This window comes from Anastrepha obliqua, chromosome 1, assembly GCF_027943255.1.
Source record: "Anastrepha obliqua isolate idAnaObli1 chromosome 1, idAnaObli1_1.0, whole genome shotgun sequence".
In the NCBI taxonomy this organism is placed as follows: domain Eukaryota; kingdom Metazoa; phylum Arthropoda; class Insecta; order Diptera; family Tephritidae; genus Anastrepha; species Anastrepha obliqua.
In genome coordinates, this window is record NC_072892.1 from 47,023,059 (window position 1) to 47,042,902 (window position 19,844).

General features: G+C 36.7%; 1 protein-coding gene and 1 long non-coding RNA gene across 6 annotated transcripts in view; one reads left to right on the top strand and one right to left on the bottom strand.

Annotated features, from left to right (window-relative positions):
• Window positions 1–19,844, bottom strand: part of LOC129246498 (protein mini spindles) — a 46,015-nt gene that overhangs the window by 9,323 nt on the left and 16,848 nt on the right. For 3 of the 5 annotated variants that reach the window (XM_054885384.1, XM_054885380.1, XM_054885370.1), the window contains exons 2-10: window positions 15,785–16,654; window positions 15,612–15,722; window positions 15,445–15,518; window positions 12,315–12,631; window positions 11,313–12,179; window positions 9,586–11,249; window positions 8,935–9,172; window positions 8,297–8,868; window positions 7,571–7,654 (exon numbers count right to left, since the gene is read on the bottom strand). In XM_054885384.1, the coding sequence (XP_054741359.1) occupies window positions 7,571–7,654; window positions 8,297–8,868; window positions 8,935–9,172; window positions 9,586–11,249; window positions 11,313–12,179; window positions 12,315–12,631; window positions 15,445–15,518; window positions 15,612–15,722; window positions 15,785–16,362 (4,505 nt within the window). In that variant the 5' untranslated portion in view covers window positions 16,363–16,654. The remainder of the gene's footprint in view (window positions 1–7,570; window positions 7,655–8,296; window positions 8,869–8,934; window positions 9,173–9,585; window positions 11,250–11,312; window positions 12,180–12,314; window positions 12,632–15,444; window positions 15,519–15,611; window positions 15,723–15,784; window positions 16,655–19,844) is intronic. The other 2 variants (XM_054885385.1, XM_054885383.1) reach the window with 1 other exon arrangement.
• LOC129246542 (uncharacterized) lies at window positions 2,391–7,504 on the top strand. Its single transcript, XR_008582476.1, has 3 exons — window positions 2,391–2,656; window positions 2,711–2,983; window positions 7,133–7,504. It is a non-coding gene; the product is annotated as an uncharacterized LOC129246542 (long non-coding RNA).

The following is a 19,844-nucleotide window of genomic DNA, read 5'->3' on the forward strand; positions in this document are numbered from 1 at the left end:
TTAGAACGTTGTGTTAGATATTTGGGTTTGCGTCGTGTTGCTGCTAAGTTGGTAACGCATCGTGGCACAGTGCCCTCATTATCCGTGAATTTTTCACAAAGAAACGAATACCATCCAATAGCCATCGAATTCATCTTATATGGCTCCCTGCTATTTTTTCTTGTTTAATCGAGTCAAAAAACCACAAAGAGGAACGAGTTTTAACAGCCGAAAGGTAGTAATGGAAGGCAGCTCTGATGGCTATACTAAACATAGAATTCCAGAAAAGTTTCAAACGCTGGCATAAGTGCGCTGGAGTTGATGGGGAGTACTTTGAAAGCGATAATATCACTTTTGAGGAATAAACATGTATTTTCAATTTTCTGAATATATTCCGGAAACTTTTTGATCAAGGTGGTAGTTTCAAAGTTATGGCGATAACGCTTCTTTTAGACAGACTGTATCATACAGTGTCGGACAAAACATATTGGACTGATACCTATTAGTGAAGCTATTTCTTTTTACTCTTGCAAATATTATTTTAAATAAGAAAAAATATCACAGAAATGAAAAGCAACCAGTTGTTATATGAAAACATAAAAAATATTTTCTAAGATAAGACTGTATTACATTATAGCGAAAAAAGGCAAACATATACATACCTACAATATCCAGTGCGACAAAACATATTGGACTCGTCTCAGTTTATCGAAGTAGGCGACCAAAATTCCGTCATTTTTTTGCTACTGTACAAGCCTTATGTACAAGATATTTTTTTTTGTTGTGGTCAATGTGAGCGTTGGAATAAGAGTCAATAGTAGTTTCCTATTGAAAATTCTAGAATTCTGTACTTCTGTTATTAAAAAAACGTGCTAATGGCGGGGAAAAACCATTCAGTTCAATTGAAAAAACTAATTATAAACGACTACAAGCACGGTTTATCGCAAAAGGATATTTTTCAAAAGTTCGCAATGAAAAAATCAACAGTTAGTTTCATTATAAAAAAATTCCGAGAAACTGGAAGTGTTGAAACTCTTCACCGTGGAGGACGACCAAAGGTACTACACAGCACGAAGACTCAAAAATATTGATAGAATTGAAGAAAGATCCAGAGAAGTCGGCAGCAAGTATAGTTAAAGAGCTGAACTTAAAGGTTAGCAGCCGAACTGTACAACGCAGAGCATGTGTAGGTGGACTGAACAGTTATAGAGCAGCAAAAAAGCCATTTATTTCCACAAAAAATCGGTTAAAGCGGTTGAAATTCGCTCGAGAGCACATTAACTGGTCAGTGAAACGATGGAGAACTATACTTTTTTCTGATGAATCAAAATTCAACTTGAAATACTCAGACGTAATGAGAAGAGTTCGCCGACCAAAATATTAACGTTTAGATCCTCGATACTGCAAAGGTACCGTTAAGCATGACGGAGGTGGTATTATGGTGTGGGATTGTTTTTCTGGATTTGGTGTTGGACCTCTCCATTTAATAGATGGAATTAATGATAGGTTTGTATACCAAAATATACTAGAGAGAGTGATGCTTCCCCATGCTGAGTGGAATATGCCACTTTCGTGGTCGATAACGACCCAAAGGACACCTCGAAGTTGGTAGCAAATTGGATCGCATCGGAAAAAATCAAAGTGCTCGAGTGGCCAGCACAATCTCCGGACCTCAATCCAATTGAGAACCTTTGGGAGATACTCAATAGAAGGATAGACAGGCAAGGAGTAAATGGGAACAAAAAGAAGCTATTTGAAGCTGCCAAACAAGTCTGGTTGGATATTTCACTCGACGTTATCAACAATCTAATAGCTTCCGTGCCAAAAAGATGTAGTGAAGTTATAAAAAATAATGGTTATGCTATAAAATATTAGTTGATTATTGTTATTCCAATATGTTTTGTCGCTCTGAATATCGCATATGTTTGGTTTTTTAAGCATATAATTTTATGAAGTAAACTATTTGTTGAGTTTTTTTATGCATTCAAGAAATAAATAGTTCGTCTTAAGTTCTGGGTGTTTAATTTATATTTGAAATGACATTTCACGTTAGGAAAATATAATTACATCGAAGTATGAATGAGTTCAATATGTTTTGTCCGACACCTTATATGTACTCGTAAACTACTAGTAAAAAATTATTGAAAATATATAAATTTGTATTTCGATCGAGGCGACTCTAGTATTTTAGAGTTTCTTTTTGTTAGACTGTTTAAGTGAGTTTCGGTACGAGTAGAAGCACAAAAACATTGTTATAAACTACAATAAACTAATCTACACAAAGGTTGAGTGCACATAATATAAGTATATGCAATACGTAATTGAATAATTGCATTTAATGATTTGCTCACACTAATTATTACGACTATTTACTTGTTTAATATGTAGCATAGAAATATTGCTAAACAGCTTTTGAAATACATTTCAATTTTCCCTTTCAAATATTTATCAGTTTATTATTAGTTTTGTATTCCAAGGATTTATTGTTATGATTAGAATTTTCGAATTGATGTGTGGAGTGTTATTCAAGCAAGACAAGCGAGAACAGTATTGGCGCCAAAAGTCAAAAAACGCAAGCGATCATCGACAGATCAACAAAAACTGAACACAAAAATTAGACTAATAGAGGAAAAAGCAATTTTAGCAGATAATGGCAGAGCAAAATAGCGAATAAAAAGTAAAACATACGAAAAACACAAATAAAAGCAATAAATAATAATAATTTTAATAGGTAATGAAATAGTTGGTAATGAAAAATGAAGGAGTCAAATTTAAATTGCAGTACAGCTATATATATAAAAATTAAAAAGCAAAATAAAGTGCAGTGATAAAATCAATGTGGATGATAAAAAATTAGAAATGGTAATGATTTTGTTAAATAAGCGAGCAGTTGCAGTGACAATATCTAAATCCGTGTGCAGAGCAGTTAGCTGTGACATTTAAAGTGGTTGATGTGCGCACCGAGAGAAAAACACCGAATTACAAAGAATTGAAAAGGAAACAGGTGAGATTTAATATTAAAAACAAAATTCCAAAATAAAAATAAAAAAGCAACATGAGAATGGTAAGTAGCGGATAATTTTAACTTCTTCAAATGGGGTACTGAACAAAAAATGCTAAAAATCCGTACTGGCCAACAAAATGAAGGAGAGACTCCAGAATAGTACCTTTAGGTTAACCCTCCGTTGTGCACCCGAGTCTGGTCAGACTGGCTTTTTCGACTTTGAACATGCATTTCTGTTCTTGCTAACGACTTCCAGGCAGCTTCTTAAAATTTAATTTTCCATCGATTTATGGATATAACCTTTTAAAGAGGATTCTTGAAAAGTACGAAAAAAGACCAGACCCGTGTGTTCAACCGAAGATTTTAAAAAAGGTGTCCAACGGAGAATTAAGGAAATTTACATACTTATCGTGGTTTAATCCAATATGTTATTTAATTTCTAAGGCCTGAGGTTAAAAAGACGTTCAACTATTAGGGACTACACATAAAAACATTGCCGTTTTTAGAAAGTTTTGTGGCATATACTGTACTATTGTGCAGTCAATATTTTTGGCTAAAACTATTAAAACAGAGCCCTAAGTATTGTACGGTGATATAATATAATATTATAGAAAGAATCCTGCAACAGTTGTTGCTTGTAGTGTCTTTCAAATACTAAATGGCTTTCGCACATTATCTTTAGCTGATTCCCAAGCTGAATAAGAATTAGTGGACTATAGTTATTTATTTTTTTTTTCAATTTTTCCAAAAATAATGCACTACTTTAATATAATCATATTTTAAAACTAACAATATGTAGAGCCAAACAAGAAAATGTACGGACGCAAGAAAATGCACCCGAGATGCATGGACAAGAATTGTGGAGGAAGTTAAGGCTCACAACGTGTTTTCTGACACTGAACTAAAAAGAAATCATTAAAATTCTCTCATATATTTTAACATAAGAATAAAATACTGCTGGATTCAACAGACCCTTTATGGTTTTTTTTATGTGCAGAATCTCCCACGATCGAGTTTCTTTTTCGCCGTTTTAGGTTCTTCTGACAGCTGCCGCAATTCGATGCTGTTGGTAGACCTCATGTAGAGATCTCTTCAGTTTCCCAAAACGAGCTCGATTTTGTTCAATAACCGCGTACAAATAATTAAGATTCACTATGAAAATGGTGAAACAGTGGTAACTATATTTCGCAAAACTGTAAATATTTTTAACAGATCCCAAATTAAAAAAAAAAATTATCGAAAAATTTGCGCCTTTTGGCTTGGTAGAAGATATAAAACAACAGCGCAAATTCGTTCTGGTCATTTAGTTGAAAATTAAGCAAAAGAAAACATTTAGCAAGCATTAAAATTTTTACCGTTCCCACGACACTTGGTTCTACGTTACCGGAACGACCCGAATTTACGTATATCCATTTAAGGACTGCCACTCCAACAGCATTTCCCGTACATTCATAGGGAATGTTTATGCTTCTACAACAACAGCAACAATCAAAGTTTGCCAATTGGATAGCGCCCATGGTACTTGGGGCTATGCTATGTATTTGGCCTGTTGTAATGGATTTTGATTATATGTGTTTCAAAAAAATCGTGCGACATGTCACACAGTCAATCAATTATTTTCTAACCGGAATTGTCGGGAAAATCATTTCACGAAATTTGAGCAATTTGAGCGGCGTTCGGATTAAACGACTTCGAACTATTTTCTGATTAACCATGTCAAAAGCAGAGTTAATGTAAATGAATTAGAAAAAATGGAAGTGTTGACATAATATTTGCCAGGAAATTGCCGAATTAGCGCCCCCTTTATGCTTAAATGCCACTGAAAGTTAGAATCTACATCTGTAAGTGTGCACGCGGGAAATATTTAGAAAATTATTTACACATATACGAGTACATACATACGTAAATAAATAGACAACGAATTCTCGTTTGAAATAGGAGCTTAACTTGCATATAAAAAAGAAACTGGAACTTGAAAGACCCTGTACAAAAATGTATTTTTGATTTGATTTGGATTTTCTAAAAACCAAACATGATATTAAATCCAAAACCCAATTAATAATAATAAGGGAGTTTTTATATTAAATATGGTGGGCCTGCTATTAACAAAAATGGAATGGAAGTGATCCTGATGTTACAAAAAATTGTTTATAACGGACTGATATTAAAAAAATATATTTTCAAAAACGCTATTTCATGTCCAAGCATAAAATAAAATAAAATAATAATGCACTCTAAACCCCTTGGGTACAGATTTATATCGTCAAAAAATACTGTTTTATTTGCTGCGTTCGGTTCCGTGTGCATATTTTTTTATTTGCTCAAATTTTGTGTACAGATTTATTTATTTGCTCAAATCAGCAATAAAAAAACATTCTAAAACCATTTATTAGTAAAAAATAGTGAACTAAAACCAAACGTGAAATACGCTGGAGAAAAGACACACCTCAATTAGAAGTAATTTAATCTTGAAATAAATTCAATTTTAGCGTATCAGATTTAACGAGTATTTTCATGATTTCAGTAAAAACAAGCAATGCTTAGAAATCCACCATAGCCGCGAAGTGGATGTTATGGTAAGGGGTGCCTTCCCTTGTTAAGGTGCGATTGATTGAGTTTTCGTATAACATTAATGACTCCCTATTGGTATTCCATAAAAAAAATAAAATTTAAATCAAACAAATTTTCTATCCCCATGATGAAGAGATTATTCGAGGTGTGCTCTTTAGCAGACCGTTATTCGGCTCTGAAATTGGACAGAATCAGCTGATGAGCTGACGTCGCTTGGGGTGGTTTTAACAACATTTAGCTTGTTTAGTGATATGAGAAAAAAATCAACCAATCACACTGCGTTGTCGTCTGAACAACCACTGATTGGACGGAGAGTGGGAATACATATGAAATTATCGTATAGACTTCGGCCGACAATAAGATTGTGTTAGTGATATGCGAAAAGAATCAACACAGTCTTCGCTTTTGTTGGTTCGTTGCTATTGAACAACCATCGAATGGACGAGTGTGTGAAATGATCGTGCAGAATTCGGCTGCCGAATCTCCATGTGACGTGACAGTCGAAGCTCCTCTCACAATTTTCTTGTTCAGCATAGTTAAAAAGCAAACCTGGTAAATCAATCTAGCATTCATGCTCAATCACGGTTAAATTAAAATTAATTATTTTTAATACCCGAAAAGTAGCCAGAGATTTTATGTTTATTAACCTGTTAAGTAATTATGTCGTATATATGCGTCAATTTCAAAAGTTCATTTTTTAGTTAATGTCGTATATGTGCGTCATGTCGAAAAAGGAAATTGCATTTGCTATGAAATTTAAAGTTAAGCAAAAAACGAAAATTTCCCTATTATTTTGACATTATAAAGTAAGCATGAGCACTGAATTTCCTGATAATCGTTCGTCCGACGCGCACGGTGAATTCAATATTTGGCTGAAAACCGGTTTTGCATCGACAGTCCATCGCTTGAAATTAATTCAGCACAGTAAATCGAGCTGTCTAAGAAAAACTTTTCGCCTAACAGGTTAATATATATTAAAATAATGTCAGCTATTCCTGTGTTACAAAAAAAAGTCTATATATAATATTATGATGGGCTCTATGAGTGAATATTTATTAGAATGCAAATCCAATTAAAATTAAGTTGAATTGCAATACTCAAACAAAGCAAATGCTTGGAGAGTCGAAGTCGCAAAATATACATAGCTATGGATTAGCAAAATTTTATTGTTAGTTGAATGAGCATTTTAACGCATTTTTTTAGTTTAAATTAGAAGCTAATAAATTAAGAGTGGATTTCAAGCAACCATCCATATAATTCATCTTTCAAATTTTTTTTTTTTAATTTAAAGGTCTTTTGAAAAATTTGCTCAAACAAACTAGTGACAAGGAGAGTATGCACTTTTTTATTTTTTGAAAAAGTAGAATAAGTTCTGAATAAGACGAAACAAACCAAATATAAAATAGTACGGTGGGTAAAGAGTGCATATTTGAATAAGCTTTCTAAAAAATCTAAAATTTTGTAATAATTTTTTTTTTTTTTTTTTTGAAAAAACTTTGTTGGTAATTTTCAATGTCTTTTTTATTTCTAGAATTTGTCGAAAAATGATGGTAATTTTCAATTTTTTTTTATTTCTAGATATTGTCAAAAAAATCAGGGAGCAAATGGATATGAAGAACTCGGCTAAATCAGCACGCGGGAAATTTTCACCTTCAAAAGTCGCTTAGTCCAATTTTAATAAATAAAAGCTTCACAAACAATTAACAGCTATAACAAGTTTTTCAATTACCGTTGCACACAAAGTAAATATTTTTATATACGGATTAAAAACATACACACCCAACATTTAAATACACACACAAACATACATATGTACATGGTTAGTGTGATGTGTGACTGTTAGTTTAATAAAATTCAGGTGAACACCAAATAGAAAAATTTTAAATTTTTAAAATTGGGTGTGTTACACATGTAATAATAAAAATGATAAGCTGCAATAGAAAATAAAAAGCAACTTAAAATAAAAATAGTTAAAAAATAAATAATAAAAGTAGAAAATGTTAAAAAGGGAATTACGCTTGTCTTATGAGCGAAGAGGCGCGCTTGTCTTTTGATTCCGTACTGGCATTTGCTTCATTCGCATTCGATTGCAATTGCACACTAAGGAGGTGAAAATTAAAACATTATTCGTTTTGAGTTTTTTTTTCTTATTATTTTCTCAGTTACGTTAGAGAGCAGCAGAGCAATAAAATGTGAATTCATTAAAAATTATAATATAAATGGAGAATAAATGGAGATTAGCAAAACGAGGAAGAAGAGCAGCAATACAATTATCAAGAAAAAATGTAAAATTTAGTAACAATTTTTTCTTTGTTGGTTTTGTTTTGGTTTAGTAGTAATACATATAAGCATTTGATATTCCAAAAACAATTATGTGTAAACGGTTAAGGACTGTCGAAAAGTTAAGGAAATTTTAGTTGAAAAGTAAAATACAGGAAATTGCATTAACACACGATATGCCGCTAAGCCATTTGAGCCGTGACTAAAATACCGAGACGCTGTGAAGGCTGCACAAAATGCCTTATTAATTAAACGCAGTAGATACAAACCAATTAGCAGCCAACCAGAGTAATAATGACAACTTTACACAACCTTCACCACGCCCCAGTGTTATTTGCCACTGCGCAAATTACTTCTTTTTTTTTGTCACATAATATGCATCTCACTCTCTTCTTGCTGAGATTTCAACACACACACACCACGTTCTGCCATGGATTGCACTTTTACTGCCACAGCACTCACCTTGCTGCCGGCGTAGGTTGCTCGTCTGGCGGTGGCAGCTCATCGCAAACTCCATTCGTCGAAGGCTCATCGATTTCAATGATATCCTGCTGCGCCACCTGCGCACCCGATTTGACGCCAACACCACCGCTACCGCCAACGCCAAGTGTTGTTGTTGTGTCCGGCGCAGCTGGTGTTGGTTTTCGCGTCTTCTTGGCGCGCTTTATACGCTCATCTAACATAGACAAGTCTTTTTCATTCAGTTGGCCAATTAGCTTGTAGACCTTTTCGCCAGCTAAGAAATATGCCTGCACTACACAATTCAATGCGGCATTGCGCACAGAGTTATCACGATCGGATATGTGACGTGCAATTTCCTTCAATGCCACCTGTTGCGAGGGCTGACATACCGTTAAACCATAATTTTCAATCAAATAGCCCAGCTCATCTAAACATTCGGTACGTTGACGGGCATTCTTGGATTTGAGTCCTTCCATAACGTACACAAATACTTTGGTATAAGGATAGACAAGCAATATTTGACGGAGCAGCGAGCGTACACCAACACGCACAGCATCTTTGGGATCGCCGAGCTGAAAAAAATGATGAAAAAAGTATTAGACGAAAAAAAATAAATATTATATAACACGAAAGCTCACCTTTAGCAGCAGATGTGGTATGAAAGCGCTGCCTTCGTTTTCGGCAAGTATGTACTCCATTTCGACCAATGTCTGGAAAACCTGATTGAGATACTCGAGACCCTTCAGCAAAACCGAAGGATTCGTATCATAAAAACGCAGCGATAGCCATTTTAATATTAAATCCAGATTACAGACTAACGCTTTGCTGTTGTTGGGCAAATCTTCGTTCAAAGATTCGATAACTTTTAAATGGTACCTTTATAGGGTGGAGAAAAAAGTGAGAAACAATTTTGTAAATATATTTAAATAATTTTTAATAAAAGTTAAAGAAACAAAAAGCACTTAAAAATTTTTGGTTCCCACATTAGTCGTTACCGAAACGATCCACAGTTTTACATTCGAACAAGGACTGTCACTCCAACAGCATTTCCTAGCATTTTATGCTGCTACAACAAATTTTTTTAAAAACAGAAAACCTCTTGGAACCTTCCATGATTTTTTTTTTAATTTCATACACGAATTTAGTCTACACCTACGTAATTTCTTTTATTTACGTAGAACACTCTATTGTTGTCGGTACAACAACATAAACCCTTTCCCACTAATTTTGGGAATAATGCTAAATTGGCAGTTCTTGGCACCCTCAATTGCCAACATTCAATCACTCACCTAAAGTCATCGTGAAACATGTTGGCCATTAGTCCCTTATTTACATTGGCCGTAGTCATTTGTTCGCGGAGTAAATCAATGAACTCTTCCCTTGGCGTTGTGAATGTCCACTTAAGTACGCGCATTTTCTGCTCATCAATCAAGCGTTGATTTTTAGAATTATTAACTGCCAACAATGGTGATGTGTCCACATCTTCGTCCTTTTTACGCGATGAAGCACCGCTGGCCTTATCACCTGCCCCAGCTGCACCACCCTTAGCTGTAGCATTCTTCTGTGCGCCACCACGCACTGTCTTCTTCGTTGGCTCCTCTATCGGTGCTTGTTGTTTGCCTTTGGGTAAAGGTTTCATTGGCAGATTCGGCCGTGCTTTATCCAATGCCGCTTGTATGTCCTTCTTGGACGCCGGCTTCTGTTTATCGAGCGCTTTGACCATGCTCTCGAAACCGAGGTGTATCATTATGCCTAATACCGCCTCGTTGGCATTCTTGCGAACATCTACATTGCGATCACAGATGTGTGCATACAAGTGTGGCACCATCGACGTCAACTCCTCTTTCGATACGGATTTAGGAGGCATTTGTGGCATACGTTCGGCTAGCCAACCCCACAACTCGGATTTGAGCGCTGGCGAACCAGTTTTCAGGGCATCAGCGATCATTTCGTTCTCGAAAAATTCTTTGTATCCACCTTTTTCGCCAAAACTGTTGATGCAACTCAAAGCAGCAGCACGCACTGCGGCTTTGTTGTCACCAAGAGCATGCAGGAAACCGGGGAAAAGAGCGCGAACATGACTTTTACAGCCGGAGCCCATAGCATTAGCGAGTTGCTCACATATTGACATGGCGGTTTGCGCGATTTTTGCATTCGAGTCGACCAAGCGGAGAGCAAGTGCCGGCGCTAAGTCGCCAATTGTAGGTTTAATTAATTTTGCGTCACTTATAATGGATTGCAGTTTATTGAGACCCTCATTGCGTGTCTTCCAGTCTTTGTCGGACATCTCCTTCAGGAGCGTTTCGGTGATCTGCGGTGCAATATCGATGCGAGGCAACATGTCAGCCAAATTCATTTGCTCCTGTGGCTCGTCGTCATCGCACGCATCATCATCGGCTTCACCAGCGCCACCGCCTGAGTTGGCACCAGATTTCTTAACACCACGTATCGGTTTTGGGGGCTTTTCACCAGCATTCTTATCGAATTCCGTCTGAATTTGTGACTTCAATGCCGGTTTCTCACTCTCAAAGAACATCATTAGCGTGCTGCCCATATACATGGACATTGTGCCGAGTAAACCAATACCAGCGCTGCGCACTGTAGGATTTATGCTTTGCACAGCTTTGCGGACGTCCTCGAGTAATAGTTTGGGTTGGATTTGAAAGCCGAATTCTAGTATGGCCTTGCTTACCCAATTCAGTGCTTCGGATTGCACTTTCGGTGACTTCTGGTCGAAGGCAAAAGTGAGAACGCGTCCTACTATATGCTCCAATTTAGTGGCTTCAGCAAAAGCCGTGAGTACATCAGCCGCCGTGACCCCATTTTTAATGTCAGCTAGCTTTTCGGTCACCTCATTAACCACCAGATCGATTGTGATCGTTGTTAGCGGGTAAGTTTCGGCGACAATGCGAATGATGTCCAGTTTATTCTTCAGAACTTGGAAGTTCATCTCCTGCAATGCAAATGGAATCGGTTAATAAAAATTTATTTTGGAAAACTTTTTAATCAGCCGTACCTTCAAACCCGGCTTGCGTGCACTAATCGTACGCACAAGTACCTGTGACAAACCCGGTTGTTTGGCATCAAAATCACCAATTGTTTGTAATAAGTTCTCACAAGCTGCCAAACGATTCTTCCAATTCGAATCAATCAAACCAGAAAGCACGTCAGCCGGCAGTAATTCCTCAGCCTTGGCTTGCACTTCTTCGAGCGACATTTCACGCTCAGTAGCCAACATTTTAGCGCTACTAGCGGATTTGGAGAGTGGTGCGGCACCACCACCTACTGCACGTTTAACCGACTTCTTGCCTCCTGCGGTAGCAGGACGCGACACTGGCTTCGGTTCGGTGGAACCGCTACGTGACGATGCACCCGAACCCACATTACCAGCTGAGCCTGCAACTGAAGTTTTGGACGCTGGCGCAGTAGCAGGTCGTTCCTTTTTGGGGCCTATCACTTTCACTTTAATTTCGGCCTTCTCTTGACATTCCTTAATCTTTGCCATCTTAAGTGCATCTACTTCAATCAGGAAAGGTCCCACAGATTTATCGCCCATTAGCTTGAGTAGAGTGCCCAAAGCTTCTGCTGAAGCATCACGTACTGTGGGATCAGGTTCGTTTAATGTCTTTATAAGTGTGGTCACAAGCAATTTGAGTAATTTCTTGTTGATTGCAGTTGGTTGAGTGCGTGCAAAGGCACGAGCGAGGAAGAAAGCTGTCTCCGATTTGACGTTTGGATTTTTATTGCCCAGCGACTCGACAATGGATTCCTGCATAGCTTCCAAACTGGTGGATGGATAGATAGCGTCCATGGATTCGCGAAGCGCGGCCACAACATTGGCCTTCTTCTCTTTGAATTTTTCCAAAAGAGAGGGCACGCAAGCCTAGAGGAAAAATAACAATAAAAATAAAAGCAGAAAACAGTAATTGTTAAGGAGTGTTTGATTATTATTTAAATAACAAGAAATTTTTGCAACGCAATAGTTAAATTAAAAATAATTTAAACTAAACCTACTTACCATTGCATAGGTGCCGAAACGCTTGCCCAAGCCATTGGCCAACATTGCCAGACACTTTCCGGCCATTGCGACCAGCACCACATTGGTGTCTTTCGTGATGACCTTTTTCAGTGTATTCACCAGTATCCCATATTCGCCGTTCTCCAATTTTGGATTCTCTGTTAAAAGTTTTTCGAGTGCTTCTAGCGATTCCTTACGCAATGTCCACTTCTTCTCCTCCAATTTGTCATAGAAATCTTTGGGCATTTTCGAGAGTATGTCAACTGGGTCAATGAGATCCATTGGATCAATAACTTCTTCACCCTCGCCATCATCATCTACAGCAAAAAGCGAGGAAAAAAAAATTAATTACATATGAATAAAATGAATTGTAAATAAAAATTGAAAAACGCAATAAATAAAGGTGAGAAAATTGTGTTTTCGAGGCGTGGTTGGGTAGAAGTAAATTAATTTTATTGTAGCATAGAGAAATTGCCAATGTGTCCATTGTTGCGTGACAAAGTGGCAATTAAGCTAACCGACAGCATTTCCGGGCACGTTTATCGCATTTCTAATATCTAAAAAAAAAGCTACGTACAAAATAAAACCCGGCAAAAATTTTAAATTTCCTAAATCACTTTAGTTGATATAGTTTGCTATGGTGAGCTCATTTGGGTGGGTGCGCGCCAAGCGGAAGAGTTGAAGAGAAATATATGGAAATTTGTAGAGGAACATATCTGGGGAATGCAGCAAAATGAGTGTTAATGACCCAGAAAAAAGACGATTTGTAATTAATTACTTTATTTCTAGATTTTGACAATGAAACTGTTATATAGCGCAGAAATGATGAGAATGAAAATCAAATATTTTTCGACACTGTGTCAGCACTAGGGAATATATGTAAGTAATTCTTCTGCCATTTCTACGACATTCGCATTTACGTTACCAGAATGTGCCGGATTTATATCCGGCTAAATCACTCCAGCAGCATTCCAGATAAGCGCCTAAAAGTATGCGCCCTTATTGCGTAATTGAGAAATTAAAATTGCCTAAAGGCAATGAGCTTAATTACTATACAAGAATTCAACTAATGTACATATATTTAGGAATACACACAGAAAATTTAATATCGTTCCGGTGAATATTTTCGAAGTTACACGCAAATTTGAAGAAGCGTTTCAGAGTGTTTGAAAGTTCAAGGCCGGAGCGGCAGCATTTACCTGGAACGCTTTCCCTTTTATGCACCTGCCTATTTTAAATGTTCCATTCTAATATATTTAAATGCGTAAAGCAACAGCGTGTTATTGTTTTTTTATACTTGAAAGGTAAATTTTTATTTTTCTCTCCCCAAACTGGAAAATCTTTAAGATAGTCAGTATAAGCAGCTAAGCCAAGCAGTAAATTTGTGAGTTCGTCCATATTTTTTCTGTAATTTTTTCGAATGAAAATGTTTTTAATCCAAAAACAGCTGAAACGGATGAAAGTAGTTTCAGTGCCTCGGCGAAAAAATTTAAAGAACAAGAGGAAATCTCAGTCCGCGTGATCCGTCTGTTGAGTATCGCATTTTAAGTTTTATAACAGTGTTTGCAGCAATTTCTGAATATGTGAAATGTAAAATCTGTGAACGACGACTTGATTTTAAAATTGTTTTGCAGTGTGATAAGTGTGCAGATCGTAACATAAATTCTACTCCTTTTGTCGCGCACTCTTATGAAATAAATCAAAGATTTTTATATGTCATTAGAGTCCTCGGATTAGGGTAAAAGGTGCAGCATTCTGGTTCTTCCGGGAAAATGAAAGTAGATTCAGTCATCGAAATGTTCAAACGTTCATTAGAAAAACTTGTAGTCATGTACAAAAACTAGGTGACCAACATACTCGAAAACGGCTAAACCGATTAGTCTCAAATTTTAACACGAGCTTCTTAAATATATTTTTTTAGTATTTAATCGATTTAATCTCACCGATGTTTTTTTATAAACAATTTAAGGCCGAAATTTTGGTCAAAAATCGATTTCGCTTTTTTTTCTAGAAGCTGTAGCTTCTTTCCAAATAAATATTTTTGCTAATACTAGATCTTGACCGGTTTAAATCGATCAAAAAATCGATTTTTTTTTATTGTATAAATCGTTAGTATAACTACTCAAGAATATGTGGTAAAAGCTTTAAAGCTAAATTCGTATTATTCCCGATGCTATGAGCACTTAAGTGAGAGCCGGTCGGTTCGGCCCCGTAGCGCTTACGATACGATGCTTTATTTCAAACTGGTGGGCATTCAAGCTTAAAAAGTTATCGACCAATCGTTCTAAAATTTTTCGGGATTTTTGCTTTATTCAATTCTAATTTATATGAACCTAATTCTGGAATTATATTATTATTTAAAATATAGTTTTTTAAGCAAAATAGATGAAAAAATATGGTATAAAAAACTACTTTGTGTTCAAGCGCCTCAAAAGCATGCAATTTTCAATATATTTTTACCACAATTAGGTTCATATTCTTAGGAAATATGTTGTTAATAAAAAAATTGCTGTTGATTTCAGAGAAAAATTGCAACTTCAGGAATTCCCACCAGCAAGACACTCGGATGGCGATCGTCCATGGACAGCACGCTCTAAAGCCACTATCTCCCGCTGAAATAGCTTCAAAAAAATTGAAAAGTGTACCTAAAAATATAAATAAAATAGCCTCTAAACTTAAACAATGTCTGATTATTCCTTCTTTGTTCAAAAAATTCTCGAAAAATACCAAAATGTTGGCCTCCTAAACCGGTTTCCCCCCTAATTGCGCATAAATTGAGTCAAATTCGCCCTTCAACCCTTTGAAGATTGTGCAATGAGAAGAGCAAAAAATGCTCTATGAGAAAGCGAAATGTCACGATTTAAAATAACGTATTCCGGATTGTCGCGGAAATGCTGCACACTTTTGGTACTTTAAGCGGTTTATCGATAGCAAATAACTTAAGCTTTGTATTTATTAACTTTGGTCTATTAGCCAATCGATTTTGTCTTTATGTGAAATTCAGAAATCTAGTTTTTTATATTCGAGTTTAAAAGTTGTTAATAAGGCAAGAATTAAATCTTAAGAATTTCTTCTTAACTCTACCGTTGACAGATCAATTTAATTAAAATTTAATAAGAAAAATAATTACCATCACCAGCTTCATCGTGCTCTGCTGCGGCGGCAGAAATTTGCTGTTGCTTTTCCTGTTGTGATTTTAGATATCTGCAATGAAGTAAAGGAAAACAATTATTAATTTCGAAAGGTCAGCAGCTACATTTCTATATACATTAATATATATATCTGTTTTAAAATCACCTTGACGGTTCAGCCTTCTCTCCCTTGAGTTTATCAAATTCATCCTCTAGCTCTTTGAGTGTGACCTGAGGCAATGAGGTGATTTGTGGTTTCATTGCGGCGCCAATCCAGCTGCAAAAAAAAACCAATTAGTATCGCCACACGTAGAACTGCACACCCTTTGCCACACTCACCGATAAATCTCTATGGCCAACTGTTTGCCTTCGTCACGTACCGTCTTATCGCGATCACTCATCAGTGGTGCCAGCTTCTTAATCAGTGGTTTTACACCGACTACTTTGTTGCCAAAATCACGCAGCGCCATTGTTGTGGCCGACACACAGGCGGCAACAATTTTTGGATTCTTATGCTCCATGCCCTTGATGAGCTCCTCCATGACAGCCTCCTGCTTTTCAATTTCAATATACATGAGCGTCACTTGCACGGCAATATCCTTGGTTTTGGCTTTGGGTGCTGCAATGCACTTCTGCACAATGCCCGCCATGACATCGCCCACTGTTTTGCCCGCCTGACCGCAATTCTCAACAAATATCAAAGCCGCCTCGAGTCCTTTTTCTTGGGCGACTACATTCGAGTCGACGACCATCTTTTTTATGAGGCCCAAAAACTTCATCCATTCTGGCGATTTTTCATCGTCGATTTCACGAAAAATTTTGGCCGCTTCTTCATAGCCATCTACGCGTGCCTTCCACAATTTGTGTACGCAACGCTCGTCCACGGGCAATTTCTTATATTCTGTATCCTCAGTCATAATGGTTCCTTTTGTATGAACTTATACGATTTGTCAAAAGAGAGATTAGATTATGCGAAGGGAAAAGGTAAAAAATGGGATGCGTTGAATATTGTAAAAAATGGGATGCGTTGGAAATGATGATATAAAATGCTAGACAATTGGATCTCAGTTGAGGACCTTTTTGTGATTTATTGCCGCAGTAAAGAGTTAATTTTATTGTTGTGTCTGTTTCCTGCCTTTCAAGCGGCTTTTGTTGCGCTGTTGTTTATTTGTTTTACTTGAAGTGTCGTTGTTGTCTCGATTGCAACGTCTGAAATACGAATGAGAGCAGAATATTAGTGCAAAAAAGTACTAAATGGAAAATCAAAAATCAATTGGAATACATTGAAAATTGAAAATGGCAAATATAAAAAAACTCGTATAGTTGAATTTCAGTCGAACGAGTAGTAAGAGATAGAGTTCATTTGAAAATTCCCAAACGGGCAAACGAAATGAAGAAAAATTCCAAAATAAAGACTTGAAAATCATTGAAGCAGAAAAGGTGTTTTGCCTTGCTAATGAACAGTGGGGAATGGAGAGTGGCAATCTTGGCACGTATCGTGATATTTCCTACTCAATTTGGTTGTAAGGCAAAATTGGGTGTTTTTGTGTGGCCAGGCGACCGGCCCGCCTCGCTGGGAAATTGATTACCTTCATGGTTCAGCAGATTTACGAGCGCGAATTAGTTTTAATGAATATTACACAAAGGAGAAGAAGTAGAAATGAAGGAAGCGACTTCGTGCAAAAGCCAAATATTAGTAAATAAATGATGTAACTGTAGTTTATGGATATATGCGCTAAGTACAAATGGGTGCACATGTATGTATGTATGTATATGAGTGCTATGCATGTGAACACTAAGCATTGCTTCAAACGTGATTGCTTATTTAGACACTAAGCCTTTGCTGGGTAAACCAGTTGTAATGCAAATGTCCTTTTACAGCAAACAAGAAACTATTTTGTCAGCACCAACTGCAAATTGATGTTCTGTGTTTTGTTTTTGGCATGTTGCACAACTATTTTATTAATACTGCATATACTCAAATGCCCATATTGATTCAAATGATGAAAGAGTACTTTAGGTACCCCCTTTACATAATAAAGTATTTAGAAAAATGTCTAAAAAAAAGGAAATTAATTGAAATACTGTTGCAATCTCCAATGTGAGCGTATTACCATGAGATCACGTCTTTCGGCAGACAATGAATGAGGTCTGAGGTCAGTTTAAAACAAAGAGCCAGAATTTAGAATACGACCTGTGAATCGTGATGTTTTTTTCAGCTATTGTAGCAGCCTTACTAAGCCTTGCCCAGATCGGTGACAGGTAAAGTTTTTTCTCATCGAAGTCCTCTAACGGTAGGTGCAGAGAAAGCGGTTTTACGACACAGTCGTGCCAAAGGCAGAGGTGTTTTAGATTAGCTGGTTAGAGTAGACATGTGAAGAGATGGTTAGTTGTTGTTGTAACAACATAAACATTCCTCATAAATGCATCGTAATGCTGCCAAACCATTTCGGTAAAGTTGTTGTGGTTGTAGTATAAAAATTCTCCATGCATGGGTGCTAGAGTGACAGTCCTTAGCCGGATATACATTTGGCGGTCGTACCCGCAACGTGGAACCGACTGACTGTGGTGGAAACGATTCCAGTAATGTAGAACCAACTGCTGTGAAAACTTGTAAACATGAGATGTTTATCAGCGTGCGCCGCTGCTTCACTTAAGGAAAATACGTTTGGTATGCCAGAATCTATCTCCGATAGATAGGAGTTTGATGTGTTGCAATATCCGGAATATACAGTAGGTTCTGTTTTTATGCGGTAGATACGTTCCGCAAGAAACAGCATAAAAAAAGCTACTAGTTCTATAGTAAAACTATAGATACGTTTCAAAAGTGCTAAAACCGCATAAATCTGAAATAATGTAATAAAATCGCATATAAAAGGGCACTAGTCCCATATTATAACTATAGATACGTTCCATAGACCGCATGAATCTGAAATAATTAAATAAAATCGCATAAACAAAATATTGTATTTTTGAAAATTATATCTTTATTTAAGAAACGTCAGAATCGAAAAATAAATTTAAGTCAGAAATAAAATCAGACAATACCCACATGTTGCGCGTTCGTTTAGGATTTGGCGTAAAATCACTTTCGTCACTTGAGGAAATGTACACGTCTGATCTAGATAGTTATGCAGGCGGTTCCATACTTGTAGGGTTAGCATTTCTGATGTAATCTGTGATGAGTTTTTGCTTAGCTGGCTTAAAATCTTGTTTATATGTACAATTCCCGATAGGTCGACATGCATTTTGTAATTAAAAAAAAAACCGCACTATTTCAAAACCGCATAAAAAAAAGCCGCATAAAAACAGAACCTACTGTAATTAAGATTCAATTCTACGTACCAAAATGACGTTGCATATTTTTTTAAACTGTATAGAATTTATTTAAAAAATATTATGATCTGGTTTTGATATTGTTCTATTAATTAGAGTGTAGACGTTGAGATTCTGTGTGGATTTCCAATAAACACAGGGATATCCAACGGATTCACCCCGCATGATCTTTGTTGTAATTTTTTCCGCTAATTAGGATACAATGACATTTTTGAACGTAGTCTCTAAAACCACGATAGAAATATTTCAAAGTTGATGGGCTAACGTCATTAGGTATGTTTTTCACAAAATTTAGCTTGTGTTTGTGATATACAAAAAAAATCAACCAATGACACTTTGTTGCCGTCTGAACAACGACTGATTGGACAAGTATGTGAATACGTGTGAAATGATCGTGCAGAATTCGGCTGCCGAATCGCGAAGTGACGTGGCAGCCGAAGTTCCCCTCACAATTTTCTTTTTCACCATAGTTAAAGAGCAAACTTGGTAAAATATCATCCTTGTCTAAAATGAAACCACATGTTTGAACCGTCTGCGCAAAACTCACCAGTTCGTTGGTGGACTTTCACATTTCCTATGCGCTATCTGTCTGTGTAGGTCTCCAAACACTTCCCTTTTAAATGACAAAAACGGTTTCAGTAAAGTAGAATCGAGTGACAAGGGAGCAATTCAGTAGCTCTGCATGACATGCTTAGCGGTTGTTGTTTTAAAAGTTTTCAAAGCCCCGCAAAGTGCAGTGATGACATCGGTCGTCGTCGTCTCGTATTGATCAATATTTAAGGTAATCTCACTCCATCAAATACAACTTGTAAAGACACTACCAAAGTGGCAATTTCGACGTGAGTAATGAAGATCACGAAGGGGCACCGAAAAAATTCGAAGATACTGAACTACAACAATTATTGTCTATGTCAACCCTTGATGATATGTCTAAAGAGTTGGATGTTGATAGATCTACCGTCCGTAAACGTTTGCATGCGATGGGAATGGTCCAGAAAGCAGGTAACTGGGTGCCACAGCAATTGGAAGAGACACGTTTGGAGACGTGTGAGATGTTTCTTGA